We start from the raw sequence: 17,131 nt of genomic DNA on the forward strand, positions 1-17,131 counted from the left end.
ATAGAATGCTTTCCAGGAACATACGGCAGCGGCTGTGAAAAGAAATGTGCATGTCCGACTGGGGTGTCATGTGACCACGTAAGTGGGGCGTGCCTTCGAAAGTGCCCCCCGGGTCGTCATGGTTATGGTTGCAAACTAGGTGTGTGGGCCCACAGTATTCACTTTTGTTTATTTTTATTTCATAGTAGAAAAATATTCAGGTTTAAGCAGTGAAGAGAGTTAGTAAGTCAACACTTTAGTCAATGAAAATAGTTTACATCAGGGGTCTCAAACTCAATTTACCTGGGGGCCGCTAGAGGCAGATTCTGGGTGAGACTGGACCGCATCTGGATTTCCACAAGAAAAGCGCTGATAAAACATTCCAAAGTTATCAAATATCTTTATTTTTTAACAAAAAAATAATGAATCAAATAAATGAACTTAAAGATGAATAAAAAATAAATCAATCAGTAATAAAAATAATACTAATAATGAGCATACAGTAGATATACAGTGGCTGGCTAAGTAGAGAAAACTAATTATTTTTATTCCGTTTAAAATGTCTGTATTAACAGCTCTTTAAATTTTAACTTTATGAACTTGAATGGAACATTGAACATGAAATATTCTGGAGACAGCTTCTCTTGCCTACTTCTTGCTGCGAGAGACCTGGCAGCGCTTCTTCTCACATAGCTGAGTAACATTTGGCTTGAGGGAGGAAGCAGTGGAGACCCTCAATAGAGCTTGAAGATGCTCATCAGTAAGTCTGGACCTATGCTGGGACTCATTGAAGTTCAAGGTGGAAAAGAGTTTCTCACACAAGTATGTGCTCCCAAAAAGGCACATGGTCCGCTTGAACATTCGGGAAAGTTCAGGGAAGCTGGGGGTCAACTCTCTCAAAAATTGTCCAAGCTTGTCTGCTTCTCCACTCACCTCCCTGAACTTGGCTTTGAGTGCAAAATCGCACTGCAGGTCAATGAGCTCCAATTGAAGCTCAGGAGGGGCATCTTGCACATCAAAGGAGAAGGGGTCCGCAAAAATTTGAAATGTGGCTTTGTGTGTCTTGAAGTCTGCAAATCTGTGATCAAATTCCTCCTGCAGGGTCGAAATGGCCTCCACATATTTCTCACCACTGAATGGTGTGCCTGCATCCAAAAGAGCCTTGCATGCTGGGAAATGGAAAAGGTTTGTCTGAGGGAGCTGGGCTTTCCATAACAAAAGTTTAGAGCAGAATGCTCTCACATTGTCATAGGCAGCACTGACAAGCTGCCCCTGGCCTTGTAGCCTCGTTTTCAGTACATTAAGCTCATGTGTGATATCAACAAGAAAAGCTAAGTCCATGAGCCATTTGGGATCACTTAGCACAGGAACAGCAACCCCGTCTATCTCCATGAAGTCTTTTACTTCTGCTCTCAACTCAAAAAATCTCTTCAACACATTTCCCCTGCTGAGCCAACGTACCTCGGTGAAGTAGAGCACATCCCCATATTCAGACTCTATTTCCTCCAAAAGAGCACGGAACCTTCTATCCTTTAAGCCCCTGTATCTGATTTGGTTGATGCATTTCACAACGACAGACATCACATTGTCAAACTTCAGGCATCTGCTGCAAAGGGCCTGCTGATGGATAATGCAGTGCAGAGCTATGGCCTCCTCCACACCCTCCTCTTCCAGTTTTTTTTGAACAAGTGCTACCAGTCCATTCCTCCCAATCATTGATGGGGCTCCATCAGTTGTTATTCCAACAAAGCTCTTCCATGGCAAACCGGCATTCTCAATGGCATCACAGAGCTGGTGAAATAATTCCTTAGCGGTGGTCTGGCCATGCATTGGAATTACTGTGAGCAACTCCTCCATCACTTCAAAATTGTCATCAACACCACGGACAAATATTGCGAGCTGGGCAGTGTCTGTGATGTCGGTGGTCTCATCAAGAGCCACTGAATATACACTGAAACTTTGCGCTTTCTCACACAGTTGATCATAAATGTCACTTGACATGTCAGAAATGTACTCTACCACGGTGTTGGCAGACAGGCTGATGTTGTTGAACTGACTTTTCTTTTCAGGACAGACAGTTTGTACAGCCTGTAATATGCACTTTTTGATAAATTCACCTTCTGTGAATGGCTTTCCTGATTTGACAATCAGCTCACAAACGGCGTGGCTAGCTTCGACTGCTACATTATTTCTTTGGTAGCCTTCTTGAAAAAAACTCTGTTGCTCCAGAAGACTTGTTTTAAGACTGTCAACCTTGTTGGCTCTCTCATCTCCCTGGTATTTTTCGTACTCCTCAGCATGTCTCTTTGCATAATGACGTTTCAAATTGTATTCCTTGTGGACCGCAACTTCTTCAGTGCAAATGAGACATGTCGCGGTGCCCATGTGCTCAACAAAGAAATATTGCACTCCCCACTTTTCTTGAAACGGTCTGTACTCATCACTGACCTTTCTCTTCTCGGCAGGCTTTGAAACAGACATCTCTGGGGCTGTAATATGTGTTTACACTTGGAATGAGTCTCGGATTGAATTTTTAATTTTCAGTCGCGCGGTTTGTGGCGCATGCGCACTTTTGCTCTCCGATCGTATTGGATTACGGCAGTTCTCCGACTGTATTGGATTACGGCAGGTCTCCGAGCCGGGCGAGGTGATTGGCTTCACGGCTTCTCCTCCGCCCATCTGATTGGAGGAATGAATGAGTGAGTGAGCGAGGCACTGGACAGCCCGGCCAATGTCCCGCCCCCCAGAGCCATATACCTCACCGTGATTGGTTCATCCAGCTCCGAACACAGTGTCATTCATATCAATCTTGCGGGCCGCGCGGACATTAATCTTGCATATTAAGACGCGGGCCACAATTTATCGCCCCGCGAGTTTGAGACCGCTCGTTACACTGGGGCTCTATGCCATGAGAGTAAGTAGTTCCTGGTACTTTTTTTAACTTGCCCTAATTTTTGTTGCTAACCAAAACAGCAGAGCTTTCAGAGCTACACAGTGTCTCAGTGGAGTTGTCTATAGATGAGTGCAATGTTAAGGATGATGTGGATTACTGTAATAGATTTAACAGTGGAACAAGCAAATTGTCCTACTTTTTTTTCTTGGTTTCCATTCATGTAAATGTATAGTTATATTATTTAATATTGATTAATGTAATGTAATTTTTATCCATCAGAGTGTCCAGCAGGAATGTTTGGTCTAGGTTGTCGTCACCGTTGTCAGTGTGAAAATCAGGCGGTGTGTGACCATGTGAGTGGCGCTTGCACATGCCAGGAAGGATGGGCTGGAACTTTCTGCCAAAAACGTAAGACATTGATCTTTCCTCCAAATTCTACTGTTTGTATTTATTTTCTATATCATTTTAATTTAGTAACAACAATCACTGTATACTTTAGGCTGTCCTCAGGGCTACTTTGGTTTTGACTGTCAAAAGAAGTGTTCATGTCATAATGGTGCCCACTGCAATGCAGTCAGCGGGCATTGCTCATGTGCCAAAGGCTGGACTGGACCGTTCTGCAACCAAAGTGAGAGAGGCCAAACAATATGATGGAGCAATCCACCTCTGAGAGGCATTAACGGACTTCACCTGATGCACAATTGCACTATAATGTGTTTCATATTAATTCAATGTTTATTTTTTTAAAGGCCTTTTATTAGCGTTTCTAATTTTTAACTTTGTCATTGTTTGGCATGATTTTAGGGTAAACATGTGGGCAAATAAGCGACAGCGGGTCATTATGTTTTAATATTTAAGAAATAAAAGTGTCTTCATTTTCTTTCTATTATTTCCCCCCCAAAAAGTCATTTTTCATTTTTAGTGTTTGGTTAGCTGGGATAGAATCCAGCACCTTTGCGGCGTTTCTGAAGATAGGCGGCAGAGAAAATAAATGAGTGATTGTTTAAAGTTTTCCATTTGTTCATATGTTTTCCATTGCCAGGGACACGGTGTTGGAGCCTATCCCAACTGACTTCTGGGAAAAGCTGTACTATACCATAGACTGGCCGCCAGTCAGCCATGAGGCTCACAAACGGAGACAATTCATACTCAAAATCACAGTGCCCCTCACACCGAAGTCAGAAATTGAAAGAACCACTGCACCATAGAGTGGATAAAGGTTTTCCAAAATATTTATACTGTACTATACTTTTACTTATGAACTGAATTAGTTGCATCAGTAGTTTCATGAATTGAATTTTTCATAAGTAGAGTCATATTTTACATGTAAATTCCATACAAGGTAAGCGCAAGTGCCTACGCGTTGACATCATCATCCAAAGTAATGACCATAATGAAAAACAACCAAAGGAGATAAAAAATGGCACTGTTGCCAAAGTAAAAGTACAGAGGAATTGGAAAAGGTAAAGAATAAATTGCGTGAATATTTTTGTGTGTGGAGCTGGCACAGGATAAAACAACCATCAATTACATCAAAACCGTTTTCCCTCACACATCATACTTTACTCTCTTCATTTTATTTATTTTTCTATTGTCAAGAAAGATGGCAAACCTTACAGTCAATTGAGGCTTTTATGTTATTAAAACAATATACAGCCATACCTCTACTTTTTTCGTAACGTGAAAATTTCGTAAGCAAAAGTACTTCATACCTGTCAACTGGTACGTTCTCGCCGTAATTGGTACAACTGAAAGCCCATTTTTATATTGGTACGCTGTACACATGAAAATGGTACGCTAAACGGTGATTTTGAGAAAAAAAAATAAATTAAGGCACTTTCTAGCCATTTTTCACCATCCGCCATTGTTTCTTCCCGGAAACGCATGTCTGCCAAGTGATATATGTACCGGCGCCTCTGATTGGCTAAAAAAAAAAGATCATGATAAACATTTCGTTTTGTAACACTTTCACCATGTGATTTCCGTTTCCTGTTCCCTTGTTTATGTTTACTTTCATTTTCACTTGTTGTTCGTGATTTTTTACAAAAAAGTAAAGTGGTAAGATTTTCCATGTATTTATACATATATGTAAGGGCGAAAACAAAATTTGGTAAGATCACAAATGGTTCGAGGTTGACAGGTATGGTACTTTATATGTAAATTCTCTCATTCGTTCCACGGTCCTCACACAACTACCAACTTAACCCTTTAAAATTGGTCATAGTGTCCCAATTTTGTATGAAAGGTGTGAGGAAAGACACAAAAAGGAGAAAAAATTATAAGGGTTATATTATAAGAGTAATAATCATTTATTAACCGCTGAATAAACCCGTACGTTTTAGACTTTTAGCCCAGTAGAGGGTAGCGATGTTCTAAAGTGAGAATCAATGCACCCGGGACGCTATTTTCAAAATAAAATAACGTAAAAGGAAATCCATTTACTTTTGGGGGGATTTCGCAACTCGGATCTTTTTCCTATCTCAGGTCATATAAAAATATAAAAAGTTCGTAACCTGAAAATGTTGTACATACAGGCATTTAAGTAAGTAAAGGTATGACTTTTCACACATTACTGACTCAATGTTATTAGTAAAACTGGCTAATTTAAACAAACTACGGCGTAAAAAGTGTTTTCAAGTGTCTCAAGCTTAAATATTAGCAAGAGAATCCATGCATGGTGTTTCATATTAGAATTTGTTATCATGCCTGCATCTTAATTTTCACTTTTTTCACAGCTGTTAAGTCTCACTGTAACCTCACGGAATACTTCACCTTTTTAATAAAAAAAAAAAAAACAACAACCAATAAACGGTACATGTATTTTCAATCCTAGTTTAAATATCCCAATGAAACGGGGAGGGTTTGTGTGCAGCACCATCATCTGTGTAGTTTAACTGTCTAGGTGACCATCATTTTAGTCATTTTTTTCGAAGCAATTCGTTCTTTTTCATTGAAAAATGGTTAATATATGTTGCGTACAAAACATGTTTATACGTCTTGGGTAGGAACTTGCTCCAACAAGAACATTCCAGATATAAATATCTCTCCATTCAAATGGAGAGGGCCAAATTGTTTAAAGAAATCAAGAAATTGAGTACAGCTGGGGAGTATATTCTGTTATTCGATCAAAACACTGAGGGCTGTTTTGAGCAAGCGAAAAAGTGTTTTGAACAAATAGTTGTTGACAATGGCTTTGGAGCTGAAAGCCACCATTCATGGGCTCTCGCCAAAAGTCCACCAGTAAAAACCTACTCTAATTTTAAAGTTTTTTGATGTTAAATATTTGCTTTTCAACATTTACCCTTATGTAATGATGAGATGCTTCCATTCAGTTTCAATTGTGGTACAGAGAACCATTTAAAATGGAGTGAAGACTACTGTATTGGCCCAAATATGAGACGATCCTGATTATAAGACAACTCCCTCTTTTTCAATTTTTATACAGAAAATAATTACAGGATATCTCAAACAATTGATGATAACAATATATATTCGGGAGTATGTTATTTTGGCTCATTCAAATAATGCAAAAACTATCACATCTTAATATCTGAACATTTAATTCCTTAATCTTAAGTGCAATCACATTTTTAAATGCATGGATTCTGGTTTTTGAAATGTAAACTGTGATAAGGCAACAACATTGCAATAACAGCATTAAACATCAAAGTACGTATTCAGCATTCGCTTTGAAGATATCTGTTTTGCTGCTTTTATGTTTTAATGATTTGATGATTCCATTTACTTTGATTTGCTTTGTACTTTGTGTTTTTGCTTTGCTGTTCTGTGGGGTTCCAGTTTTTGTCCAACTTTACAACGTCTGTTTGAGTCCGATTCAGTTACCGCAACCAAAATGGCGCTGTTTAAGCGGCAGACGGCGGCCACGGTCGCTCTGTCCACTCTTGTTCGTTTTGTGTTTTTGCTGCTTTTATGTTTTAATGATTTGATGATTCCATTTACTTTGATTTGGTATGTACTTTGTGCTTTTGCTTTGCAGTTCTGTCTAATCACCCTCTTGCTACTGCCACAATGTAATTTCCCGAATATGGGATGAATAAAGTTATCCAATCCAATCCAATTTACTCCCGTGTAAACTGCCCCTACATATAAGTCGCACTCTTAAAATAGCTTTAAAATAGTTGAATCTGACAATTTCTCACCTATAAGCCGTGTAATAGGGGGTACAAATGTGTTACTTTGAAGGGAAAATCCACGATGGTCCAAGGGCTCCGCCCTCTCCTGTGATCCTTCCAGATGCGTCCGTAATACTGTGCTCACGCATGCACCAGTGGTTGTGCACGCATCCATCAAAGGGAACACTGCCCGTGCGTGTCACCAAACGAAAGCAATACAAAGCCCACTGCTTCACTGCGATGATATATATGTCCTCAGCGGGTTCAGAGGGGTCAGTTTGGGGGCACCCACGCTTCACTGCAATGAACAAAACACACGATTAAAAGACAGTCTTCAAAGTATAAAAGTCACATCCCGGCTAGGTAAATTCTAAAATATTGCACAATCTGAGATATTGCTCATTGTTATTGCACACCCGAAGTTATTGCATAGAAGGGATTGTGTGTCGTGCTAATGCAAGTTCAGAGTCTTGATGGCTGTGGGAAAAAAAACTGTCCTTAAGCCTATTTATCCATACTTTGTGAGACCTATAGCGTCTGCCAGAGGGCAGCAGCTGGAACAGGTTGTGACCAGGGTGGTATTGGTCCCTGACAATTTTCCTGGCTCTGCTGAAGTAGCAAGGGCTGGCAATGTCATCCAGCGAGTGCAGACATCAGCCGATGATCTTCTGGGCAGTGTTGATCACTCTCTGCATGGCCTTTCCGTCTGCTGCTGTGCTTCCAGCGTACCACACGGTAATGCAGTATGCCAAGATGCTCTCCACAGTGGCTCTATAGAAGGTTACCAGAAGCTTAGTGTCCATGTTGTTCCTTCTGAGTATCCTCAGGAAATTGAGTCGTTTCTGGGCCTTCTTCACCACTGCCATAGCATTGGCAGACCAGGAGAGCTTGTCCGTGACTTGGACCCCCAGGAATTTGAAGGACTGGACCCTGTCTACACATACTCCACTTATGATCACAATCAGTTCTGCAGTCTCTGCTGCATTAAACAAGCGTTGATAAGACTGTTGCTTTAACCAATCAAATTTCGAGTTGGCAACAACACATTGCCTTGTCACAGGCGTAGGGATACGTCATTGCCTTCTCACTGGCGTAGGGATACGTGATCGCTTTTACCAACTTTGATTGGTTAGTGATAGAGTAGGCGGGCCAAAGTGTACCAAACTGTATCTGGAGCGAGCTGCACAAGCAGATCTATTGTTGTGTTGATTTAAAGCCATTTTCAAGACGAACTATGATAGAAATACGACAGGACAGGCTCGACTTTCGGTATCAGCTTCGATGGCGATATAAAAGAAGGAAGAAAGAAAGGAGGATGGATATTGTGTACAGTTAAAAATATTTTTTGGTGAGTAACATATGGCTATATTCCTAAATAATATTTCAATTGTGGGCCAAGTTCTGATATCTGAAAAGCTCCAGTGTTTATATTTAATCAATAAATGCTGCTAGGAAGTGGATCTTACCTCATTTTAGTGCAATTTTTGCCATTTTGCGTATGGACGTACATGGACGTATCGACCTTCATCTTTTTCCGGGGGAAAGGATACTCTGGGCCCGGTTCTGATATCTAAAAAGCTCCAGTATGTTTATTTAATCAATAAATGCTGATTTTGGCTGGATTTTACCCCGCTTTCGGGCAATGTTTGCTGATACGCCATTGACGTTCATTGCTGTCTTTTCCCAGGAACCCCCCCCCCCCCCCCCGGCCTGATTGTAATGTCTGAAAAGCTCCAGTATTTGTATTTAATCATTAAATACTGCTAGGAAGTGAAGTTGAATGCGCTACAAAAAAATGCATGGACCACAACTGCAGTCCACCGTACCTGTCTCACTTCATGTTCCTGAAGCTCCAGTGAACTGTTGCAGGGTGGTGGTGGATGTGGTGAGACTGGGTCTGATTTGTCAGTCTCAAAGCGGGCAAAGAAACGGTTCAGTTTCTAAGATAGTGAGGCATCTGCGTTAACAGACACATTATTGTCATTGTAATTGGTAATATGTCGTATTCCCTGCCACATCTTCTTTGTCATTGTAATTGGTAATATGTCGTATTCCCTGCCACATCTTCTTTGGGTTATTTTCTGTGAAGTGCTCCTCAATTTTCCTTGTATATGCTGCATTGGCCTTTTTAATGCCACTCTGCTCTGGCAGCGTTTATTATATCTTGTCCCCTGACCTGAAAGCGGTTTTACGGCATTTGATGAGTGCCTGTGTCTCATTGGTCATCAAGGGTTTTTGGTTAGGAAAAACCTGTATCCGTTTATTAACAGTGATGTTGTCCGTGCAGTTTTTGATGTAGGAAACGTCTAGTCCTGGAGGTTGTGGTGTTCAAAAAGTTCCCAGTTAGTGTGGAAAAAAGTCATGCAGCTGAGAAAGGGCGTCCGTGGGCTATATTTTTATTATTTTTATTTGATTGAGAAAACAAAACACCAAACTGGAAACCAAAGAGCCGCTGCGCCCATGCGCGCCGCCATCTAGGATAATTTCCAAGGCATCCTGTGGCCACTTGGCGCATGTGCTTGATGAGAGAGCGAGCGAGCAAGAGAGAGATTTCAGCTAAACCAACGCCATCAGCGATTGCATGTTTGAACTGAGGTGCTTGAGGTTTTGTTTTTGTTTGGTTTGGTGTAGCGCCATTTTAATGGCCTGATAAATAGAAAATATATATTTTTCATGTATGTATTTCATTCAACATCAATATAACGTTATAATTTTTCATGCGTTTATCGTGGGCAATATGAAAGACTGTTGAACAAAATATTCTAATTCATTAATTCATCCTCCATACTACCCATCCTCGAAAGAGTTGCTGAAGCCTAACTGAGTTGTCATTGGGCGAAAGGCTAATTCTAATTCAATGTAAAATATGCCCAGACTCACGAACAACTTAATTAAGTAAGTAGAGGTTCCACTGTATTGTCATCAGCGGGATAGCGTTACTGTTTGATGACACGGGCCGATTTGGCGTCGACTCCAGCATGAATACAAGTGTGAGAACGGAGGCAGCTGTGACACACAGACGGGACGCTGCAGCTGCATTGGGGGATGAACAGGAGAACGCTGCCACAAAGGTAAGAGTTGGAGCAATGTTTCAATATTTTTTGTGACTTTCACTTGAACTTCCAGCATGTGAGCAGGACAAATTTGGAGTCAATTGTAAAGAGAGATGTCAGTGCGAGCATGTGGCGTCGTGCCACATTGTCACAGGTGACTGTCAGTGTCCACTTGGGTGGAGAGGAAAACACTGTAATAAAGGTACAGAATTTGTAGTTATTGTATTATCCGCTAGGGGGCCCAGTGTTTTAGTACGTGCAGACAACATGAATTGACATTTATTTATGTTCTTATGTTATTCTCTTGTTCATAATACATTGTTCATAATGTAAAAGGAAAATTCTGTTAATAAACATTTTGATAATTTACTTTTTGCACTAATTATTAGTATTAGTAATGAATACAAAGGAAAAAAGTGGTCTTATTGTTAGATCTATGAAATTTTGCAATGAGTTTACTGGTCCGGCCCGCTTGATCTCCAATTAAGCTGTATTCGGCCCGCAGACCAAATGGAGTTTGACACCCCTGGTCTAACCTGTCTGTTGCTCTATCCATGTCAGCCTGCCACCTTGGAACTTTTGGTCCAAACTGCAATGAGGTTTGAATGTGCTACCAAACAAACCAACTGTGCCACCCGGTGTCTGGATTATGCTACTGTGCTCCTGGCTTCTATGGGCTCCAATGTAACAGAAGTAGGTCCCAGTACACACTGATTTTAATAAACATACTTAATTCAAGTTTTCAATATTAGGTTTTGAGCATTTGACTTGATAATTTGATGCATTTCCATTTATTTTATTATCACCATCGTGTGTGCCTTCAGTTCATCATGCAAAGCTTGTCATTGCGGTTCAGACTGCAAGTGGGATTGCAAGTGTCAAAACGACGGGGTGTGCTTGACGTCCACTGGCGCCTGCATATGTCCTGCAGGATACATTGGTCCTCGTTGCAACACAAGTTAGTCCTCAAGAAACAAAATGTCAACATCAATATGTCAAGCAATTGAGGTGAGATCTCCTTTGACAACAGCGTGTCCCAATGGTCGCCATGGAGTGGACTGTTCTCAAGTGGCCCGCTGTGAAGATAATGCACGAAGCCACCCAGTAACTGGTCATTGTGCGTGCCTGCACACGGTGAGTGCCTTCAGGTTGAAGGAAAAAGACACAAGGGACCACAAAGACGAAGAAAAATATTTATTAGGCTAAGAAAACACTACACAGCCCATATATATGTATGTATGCATAAATAAATAAGTAATAATAGTATTTTCCAGCATTTAAAAAAAATAAGTTGGCGTTGCAAAAATGTATTGGATATATGGTATAATAAAACAATATCCAGGAAAATTGTTGTTGGATGGAAATGTTTTATTCTATAAACTTGATCAAAATAATTCATACATTTTCATAAAATCATGTATTACTAAAAGTTTTATTATTGTATTTAAAAAAAAATGGAGGTTTAATTTTAAGAGTGATATGTTTGGAAATGTTTTAAAAATGTCACCATGAAAACAATGAACAAAATTACAATTGATTGTTTAAAAAATAATGAGAATATGGACATCCATGAAAAAGTCATTAAAGGTGACATTGTGCAATTCCCCAAATATATATCTCTTACATGCATAAAAAAATCTAAATGAGCTATGACCTTCATTGTGTCTCCCATCCACATCAAGCTAACAAGCAGACAATGTGGCTTCGAACAATGCCTTTTTTATATACAATAATAGTTGACATTTGCTGTTTGTTGGTTTTGTAAAGAGACACACAGAGACTATTTTAATTTGCCATTCTTTTTAATGATGACGAAGTTCTATATCCTTTTCTAGAATTCAGATTCAAGCACAGTGCAGTTAGCAATGCCTGCGAAAGAACATACAAAAAGAATGATTTAAAAAAAGGCAGAGGCGATCACTACTGGAATATAATGTACTATATATATTATATACAGGGGTCTCATTATGCAAATGACATTGTTGTCTCTATTTTTCTCCAGGTCAACACCGCTGGACAGTCTTATTGAGAGGCAAAACAAAGAAACAAAAAGCAGGATAATAAAATCTAATAAATTGATCCAGGTGAAAATATAATATATATTTTAGCATCCATTACTGACACATGTCACCACCGTGATGAGTGATGAAGTGCATCCTGAACATTGAGATTATTTGATGGCACACTTCCATCTCAATACAGCACACAGCATTGTAATGGGTCAACAAACACAATCCCACATTTCTCCCACTTTCAATCATGCCTTCATTGGGGGTCCTCGTGCTTTCAAGCCAAAACGTGAGCATGAACTGGTGGTACCTTTTTAAAAATGTTTGCTTTGTGCAGCAAAAAAGGTGACAGCAGTTGTACAAATTCAAAATCTAGTTTATTACATATTCACATTGTGGTAATGTATGATGTATTTTACTAAGCGTGTGGCCTGGATAAAAGTGTATTTCTTGTTAGCGTAATTAATAGAGGGGATCTTTTCAGATCCTATGTTGAAAGTCAATTACTTAATTTCTCAGTTAAAAATGAAATAGCTGCGAAAGTCCCTACATCACTTTAAAGCAAGCAATGATACTTACAGCACCTGCTGCTCCTTAATTTCTAATTTGCATGCAGTTTGTGTTTAATGTTAATACTTATATTGCCTATCAATTACAAAGCAAGTAGAATGAGCTATGCAAGAACGTCAAATGTTCCATTCGCTATTTTATTCTCAATGACATTTTCCTTCATCGTTGTTGCTGTTAGTTTTATTTAAAAAAATCCCAACTCACTCACACGATAGCACATTCCATAAAAACATCTGCTTGATTTCATGAGCTATTGCCACAATAAATCAATTCCTTCCTTTATAATGACGCCACAAGCAACTTGGTCATACCAAGGTCACAGTTAGTAAACAACTGTGTGGTACATATTGAATGGCGCGAATATATTCTAATTCTTTATGATACTGCATATGCATAGTAGCGCACATGCTCAACAGGAGTTTTAGTTTATATTTTGTTAAACTGAGGAACATGTTTTAAATTATCTACCATTTTGTTGAGCTAAGAAGCATTGTTACAAATACAAAATGTCAAAGGTATACAGAACTGCCAACCTTCGTCAACCCCGTTTCAGGAGTACGCTTGTTCCATTTCCAAAGTGAATGCAATTCACCCAAAATCGATGTAAAAAAAATAAAATAAGCATAGGACAATTTAAATCAAACTGTTATTATCGTGTTTCAACATTAATTGAAATATTGTGATTTTGCGAACTATTGAAAAAGTACAGTTTATTTTGCCCTACATTACAGCAATTTAAAGCTAACTACACAGGCATGTTAACACTCTCAGATAGAGAAAGGCCTATATACTTTGTATACAGATACCTATGCTTCTTTAAACTAACAGAAATGTTAAAACTAAAATGCAAACATGCTATCATCACCTTTAGGTGAAAAAAAGCCATATGGTCACCACCCTTATCTTAAAGCTGAAGACTGAGGTACACAAATGTACGGCAAAAAATGACCCTAAATGAACCCTTCCTAGGTCAAGTTAAAACTTAAGACAAGGGCATCTATCACACCCTCATGGAAATTAAAGACAAAATGGCTGCTTCTCCAGCAAATAATTAAGGTCAAATCTAAAAACACAGGCATTGTAACACCTACTGATAGTTAACATTAGCTAAAATTTCCATATCTTAGACCTAAATATTAAAGCTTAAGTAATCGTTAACGTGATAGACGCAGGTTTGCTAGTCAGGTGCTAACTCTGCATATCAGGCAAATATGGGGTTTAAAAAGGCAGCAGGAGTACAGAGCATCGGAGTAAAACAAAACAAAATTGCATGAGAGATAATGTCTATATAAGGAAGCCACCAGGAGGCAACTTCTTGTCTCGTGCAATGTATGTGGGCAAAGAATGGAGAAGTGACACTGACCATACTAAAGTGCTGATTGTTGTTGGAAAAAAAGACACCAAAAGAAGAAGACGTGGAAGATAACACAAACACGTGTTCTTCGCATATGACCTTCAGCTTCGCAGAATAACATCTGACCACTCAAGTCATCATGTGCTTATTATGTTTTTCACTCCTTTCCCTTTTGAACGTCTGCTTTTCAAATGTCTTCGAGACGTCAGTTTTTTTTCTCATCTTATCCCTGGAAGTGTGAGCAAAAGAGCCCCCTGTCCCCCTGGTGGCCTATTGGTGCAACCACACTCATGCGCCAGGAATTTGAGGTTAGGGGCATTAGGATGTCTTGAGGGGAACGGAGGGGGTCTCGCTCGCTAGAAGCTCAAGCAAACGGAAGATCAGGCAAAAAGGCGGGGTGCGCTGCAGCTACCGGGGGTTAAGAGCGGTAGTCCTTTTTACTGTAAGGCTTGTTGCCCAGGATGCTGTCTACCTCATGTGTGATGGATGATGACAGCTTGGGGAGAACCTGCGGAGAAAGAACATTTAAGAACAGTTAATTACTCCAATAATAAGAAGTATAAAGCACTATGAATTCCTAGTCTGTTTTTGTACATAAATCCTTACACTAAATTCCTTCCATGCACATAAAAAAAAACAACTGCATTAATTCTATTATTTTATTTTTAGAAAAATGATATTTGCAAAAATATTTTTTTGCGGGGAGTGGGAGGGACAGTAATGGAAATTAGATTGTCTCTTACTGCATTTTTGGACAGTCTTATCAAGAGGGGCAAAATAAAGAAACATATACAGTAATATTTTGACATACGAGTGCCCCGACATATGAGCAATTTGAAATACGAGGAAAATTTTGAGCAAATATTTATCTTGAGATACAAGTAACATTTTGAGCAAATATTTATCCTGAGATGAGAGATACTTTGATATACAAGCATACAGCGGACACGAGAAACTACTCATAAGAACATCATGGGCCCTGTCTCTCTTGTCGCAACTCCCACGTGAAATGTCTATGAGCACTGGGCGGAGCGTTGCATTTTTTTCAGTGTTTTTTTCCCATTAGTCAGTGCGAGTGGCGTACATACTACTTCTCATTGGCAAGTGGTCGTGTGTTATCCTATTGTGAGGACATTTGTGTGCATCATTTGGAGAATATTTTGAAGGGAAGACAAAACCAAACAACCCTCCATAGGTTCCCTTTAGCTGCAGTTGAAAGTCAGCATTGGCAAATAGAGCCAACCAGGGAGAAGAAATGTATAAACATTTAAAACAAAATTTGAATAAAGTTTAATGCAAGGTTAGATCAAATTTATTTTTGAGTGTCTCCATCATAATCCAAGTTCATTTAAATTTGTTTGTCGCCGTGCAAAAAGTCCCCCCCCTCTTTTCATACTATTAAACACATTTTAGTACTATTGCATAATCAATGCTAGGAGTTTGTCAGAATTGGTGGGTTTTTGATTGAAACACCCACCCATCCCTTGAGCTCTCAACGGGGTTAATTTGAACTCAGGTCTTTCACGAGGCCAACACGCTAACCACTCAGGTTATTAATTATTATTAATAATAATGAATAAATTATTCAATTGTAGAGGAAAGATTGTTGAGTAGTTAGGCCGTCCCCCCTCAGTTCTGAGATTGAAGGTTTGTTTGTACTGTTATAGTCATCGTATAATTTTTCAGCAAATCATTAAGAATATGAAAGAGGATGACATTTCTTTTTCAAGGAAAACTGCAGAGCCCACCGGAGATAAGAGCTTAACATTTCAAAATGGGAGATCTCTAATGGCATGAGGAGGAGAAAGAGGATCCCCCTCCTTAACTAACTACTGGAAACATCCATAGGGTACAAAATAATCAGCAGGAGGGGGAAGTGGCCTTTAAGTCCCCCCTGAGGCAAAAGATGTGATCCTAAGTTGACCTTATTAAGAGGGAGCAGTGGTGCGCTCAGCTATTGGAAGGTGCTGCAGAAAGTGACTGAGAGGCTCACGTGTTCCCTATAGAGAGGCAACATGAGGCTCTTTGTCACCATCTTTGTGCCCATCCATATTTTTTACACAATACAGACATACAGTCGATACTCACCTGAATGGCTCCTATGTTCTCCATCAGCTGGTCTGTGTTGGACGCTCCTAAAAGGACAGAGCTCACCCCCTCATTACGTAGACACCATGCTGCAGAAACCAGTAGACAGACAATGATTGATACCACTACTTGACCACATTGAAAGGATTACACACACGAACCTGCCACCACCCTAATGCTAATGATAGACAGACTGTTAACCATGAGTACACTAATAACATTTTATAATGGAAACCTTTGAAAGTAAATATGTCTCTCCTAGTTGTTTTGGTGCAAGTCATTTAAAAAAAGCAGGAAATGCAGATACTAGGGAGTTACTATTGAGAATACATTTACATTCTTAATGTAAACTTGATTACTTAAACTGGTCATTCTGTCAGCAAAAAAACTACTTTACGGGGACAAAAAGTTACCAAACAGTTAAATTTAATTTGGGGTTATAATTGAAATTATTATTCACATCTATCACATTGGGCCATTTACAAAAAAATAAAATAAAAAAATTGGATAAACTTAACCCATTTCAACCCAAAATAAGTTTAACATTTTTGCAACATTTTCAGAACATTTAGATAAAATGTGGAAAAACCTTGATATCAAGTGAGAAAAATATTACAGGCTGTCCTCAAATGAGGATAGTGGGTTAATGACATTTTCAATAAGGCTGCTGTTTGCACAAGTATTTATGAGGAATGAAAAAAAAGCAAGAACATACCAGGGAGTATTCACTTGGATCTTTTAGTGGATTGGATCTGTGTTGTGTTGCATCTCATAATCGTTCATTTTGGCCGTCATTTTTTCCTTTTGCGTTCCTCCTCCGTGTTAGCTTTTATTGCTAATCAAACTAAAAACACATTTTTACCATCCTTTTCTTCTCCCGAGCATTGGTCTGGAACTGGCCTTGTTCTCACAACAGCATTTATGTTCTATGTTGTGATCGGATGGTGTAATTGCGTTTCAATATTATTCATTTTTTATCAAAAGATTTTATTATTATTGTTGACAAAAATAATTTTAATAATTATGCTCATCGTTTTATTGGCCAACCCTAG

General features: G+C 39.3%; 2 protein-coding genes and 1 long non-coding RNA gene across 5 annotated transcripts in view; 2 read left to right on the forward strand and 1 right to left on the reverse strand.

Annotated features, from left to right (window-relative positions):
• Positions 1-3,883, forward strand: part of megf6b (multiple EGF-like-domains 6b) — a 45,615-nt gene extending 41,732 nt beyond the window's left edge. The window contains exons 18-19 of one of the 2 annotated variants that reach the window (XM_077727195.1): positions 3,152-3,280; positions 3,372-3,883. In XM_077727195.1, the coding sequence (XP_077583321.1) occupies positions 3,152-3,280; positions 3,372-3,523 (281 nt within the window). In that variant the 3' untranslated portion in view covers positions 3,524-3,883. Of the gene's footprint in view, positions 1-4; positions 733-3,151; positions 3,281-3,371 lie in introns of those variants that run through there. The other variant, XM_077727196.1, reaches the window with a different exon arrangement.
• Positions 3,884-9,886: 6,003 nt separating this feature from the next.
• On the forward strand, positions 9,887-11,147 carry LOC144203656 (uncharacterized). Its single transcript, XR_013327741.1, has 4 exons — positions 9,887-10,076; positions 10,132-10,260; positions 10,620-10,751; positions 10,883-11,147. It is a non-coding gene; the product is annotated as an uncharacterized LOC144203656 (long non-coding RNA).
• A 694-nt stretch (positions 11,148-11,841) lies between these two features.
• Positions 11,842-17,131, reverse strand: part of kcnab2a (potassium voltage-gated channel subfamily A regulatory beta subunit 2a) — a 93,143-nt gene continuing 87,853 nt past the window's right edge. For both annotated transcript variants that reach the window (XM_077727198.1, XM_077727197.1), the window contains exons 15-16: positions 16,080-16,168; positions 11,842-14,499 (exon numbers count right to left, since the gene is read on the reverse strand). In XM_077727198.1, the coding sequence (XP_077583324.1) occupies positions 14,410-14,499; positions 16,080-16,168 (179 nt within the window). In that variant the 3' untranslated portion in view covers positions 11,842-14,409. The remainder of the gene's footprint in view (positions 14,500-16,079; positions 16,169-17,131) is intronic.

Source organism: Stigmatopora nigra, chromosome 10 (genome assembly GCF_051989575.1).
Source record: "Stigmatopora nigra isolate UIUO_SnigA chromosome 10, RoL_Snig_1.1, whole genome shotgun sequence".
In the NCBI taxonomy this organism is placed as follows: Eukaryota; Metazoa; Chordata; class Actinopteri; order Syngnathiformes; family Syngnathidae; genus Stigmatopora; species Stigmatopora nigra.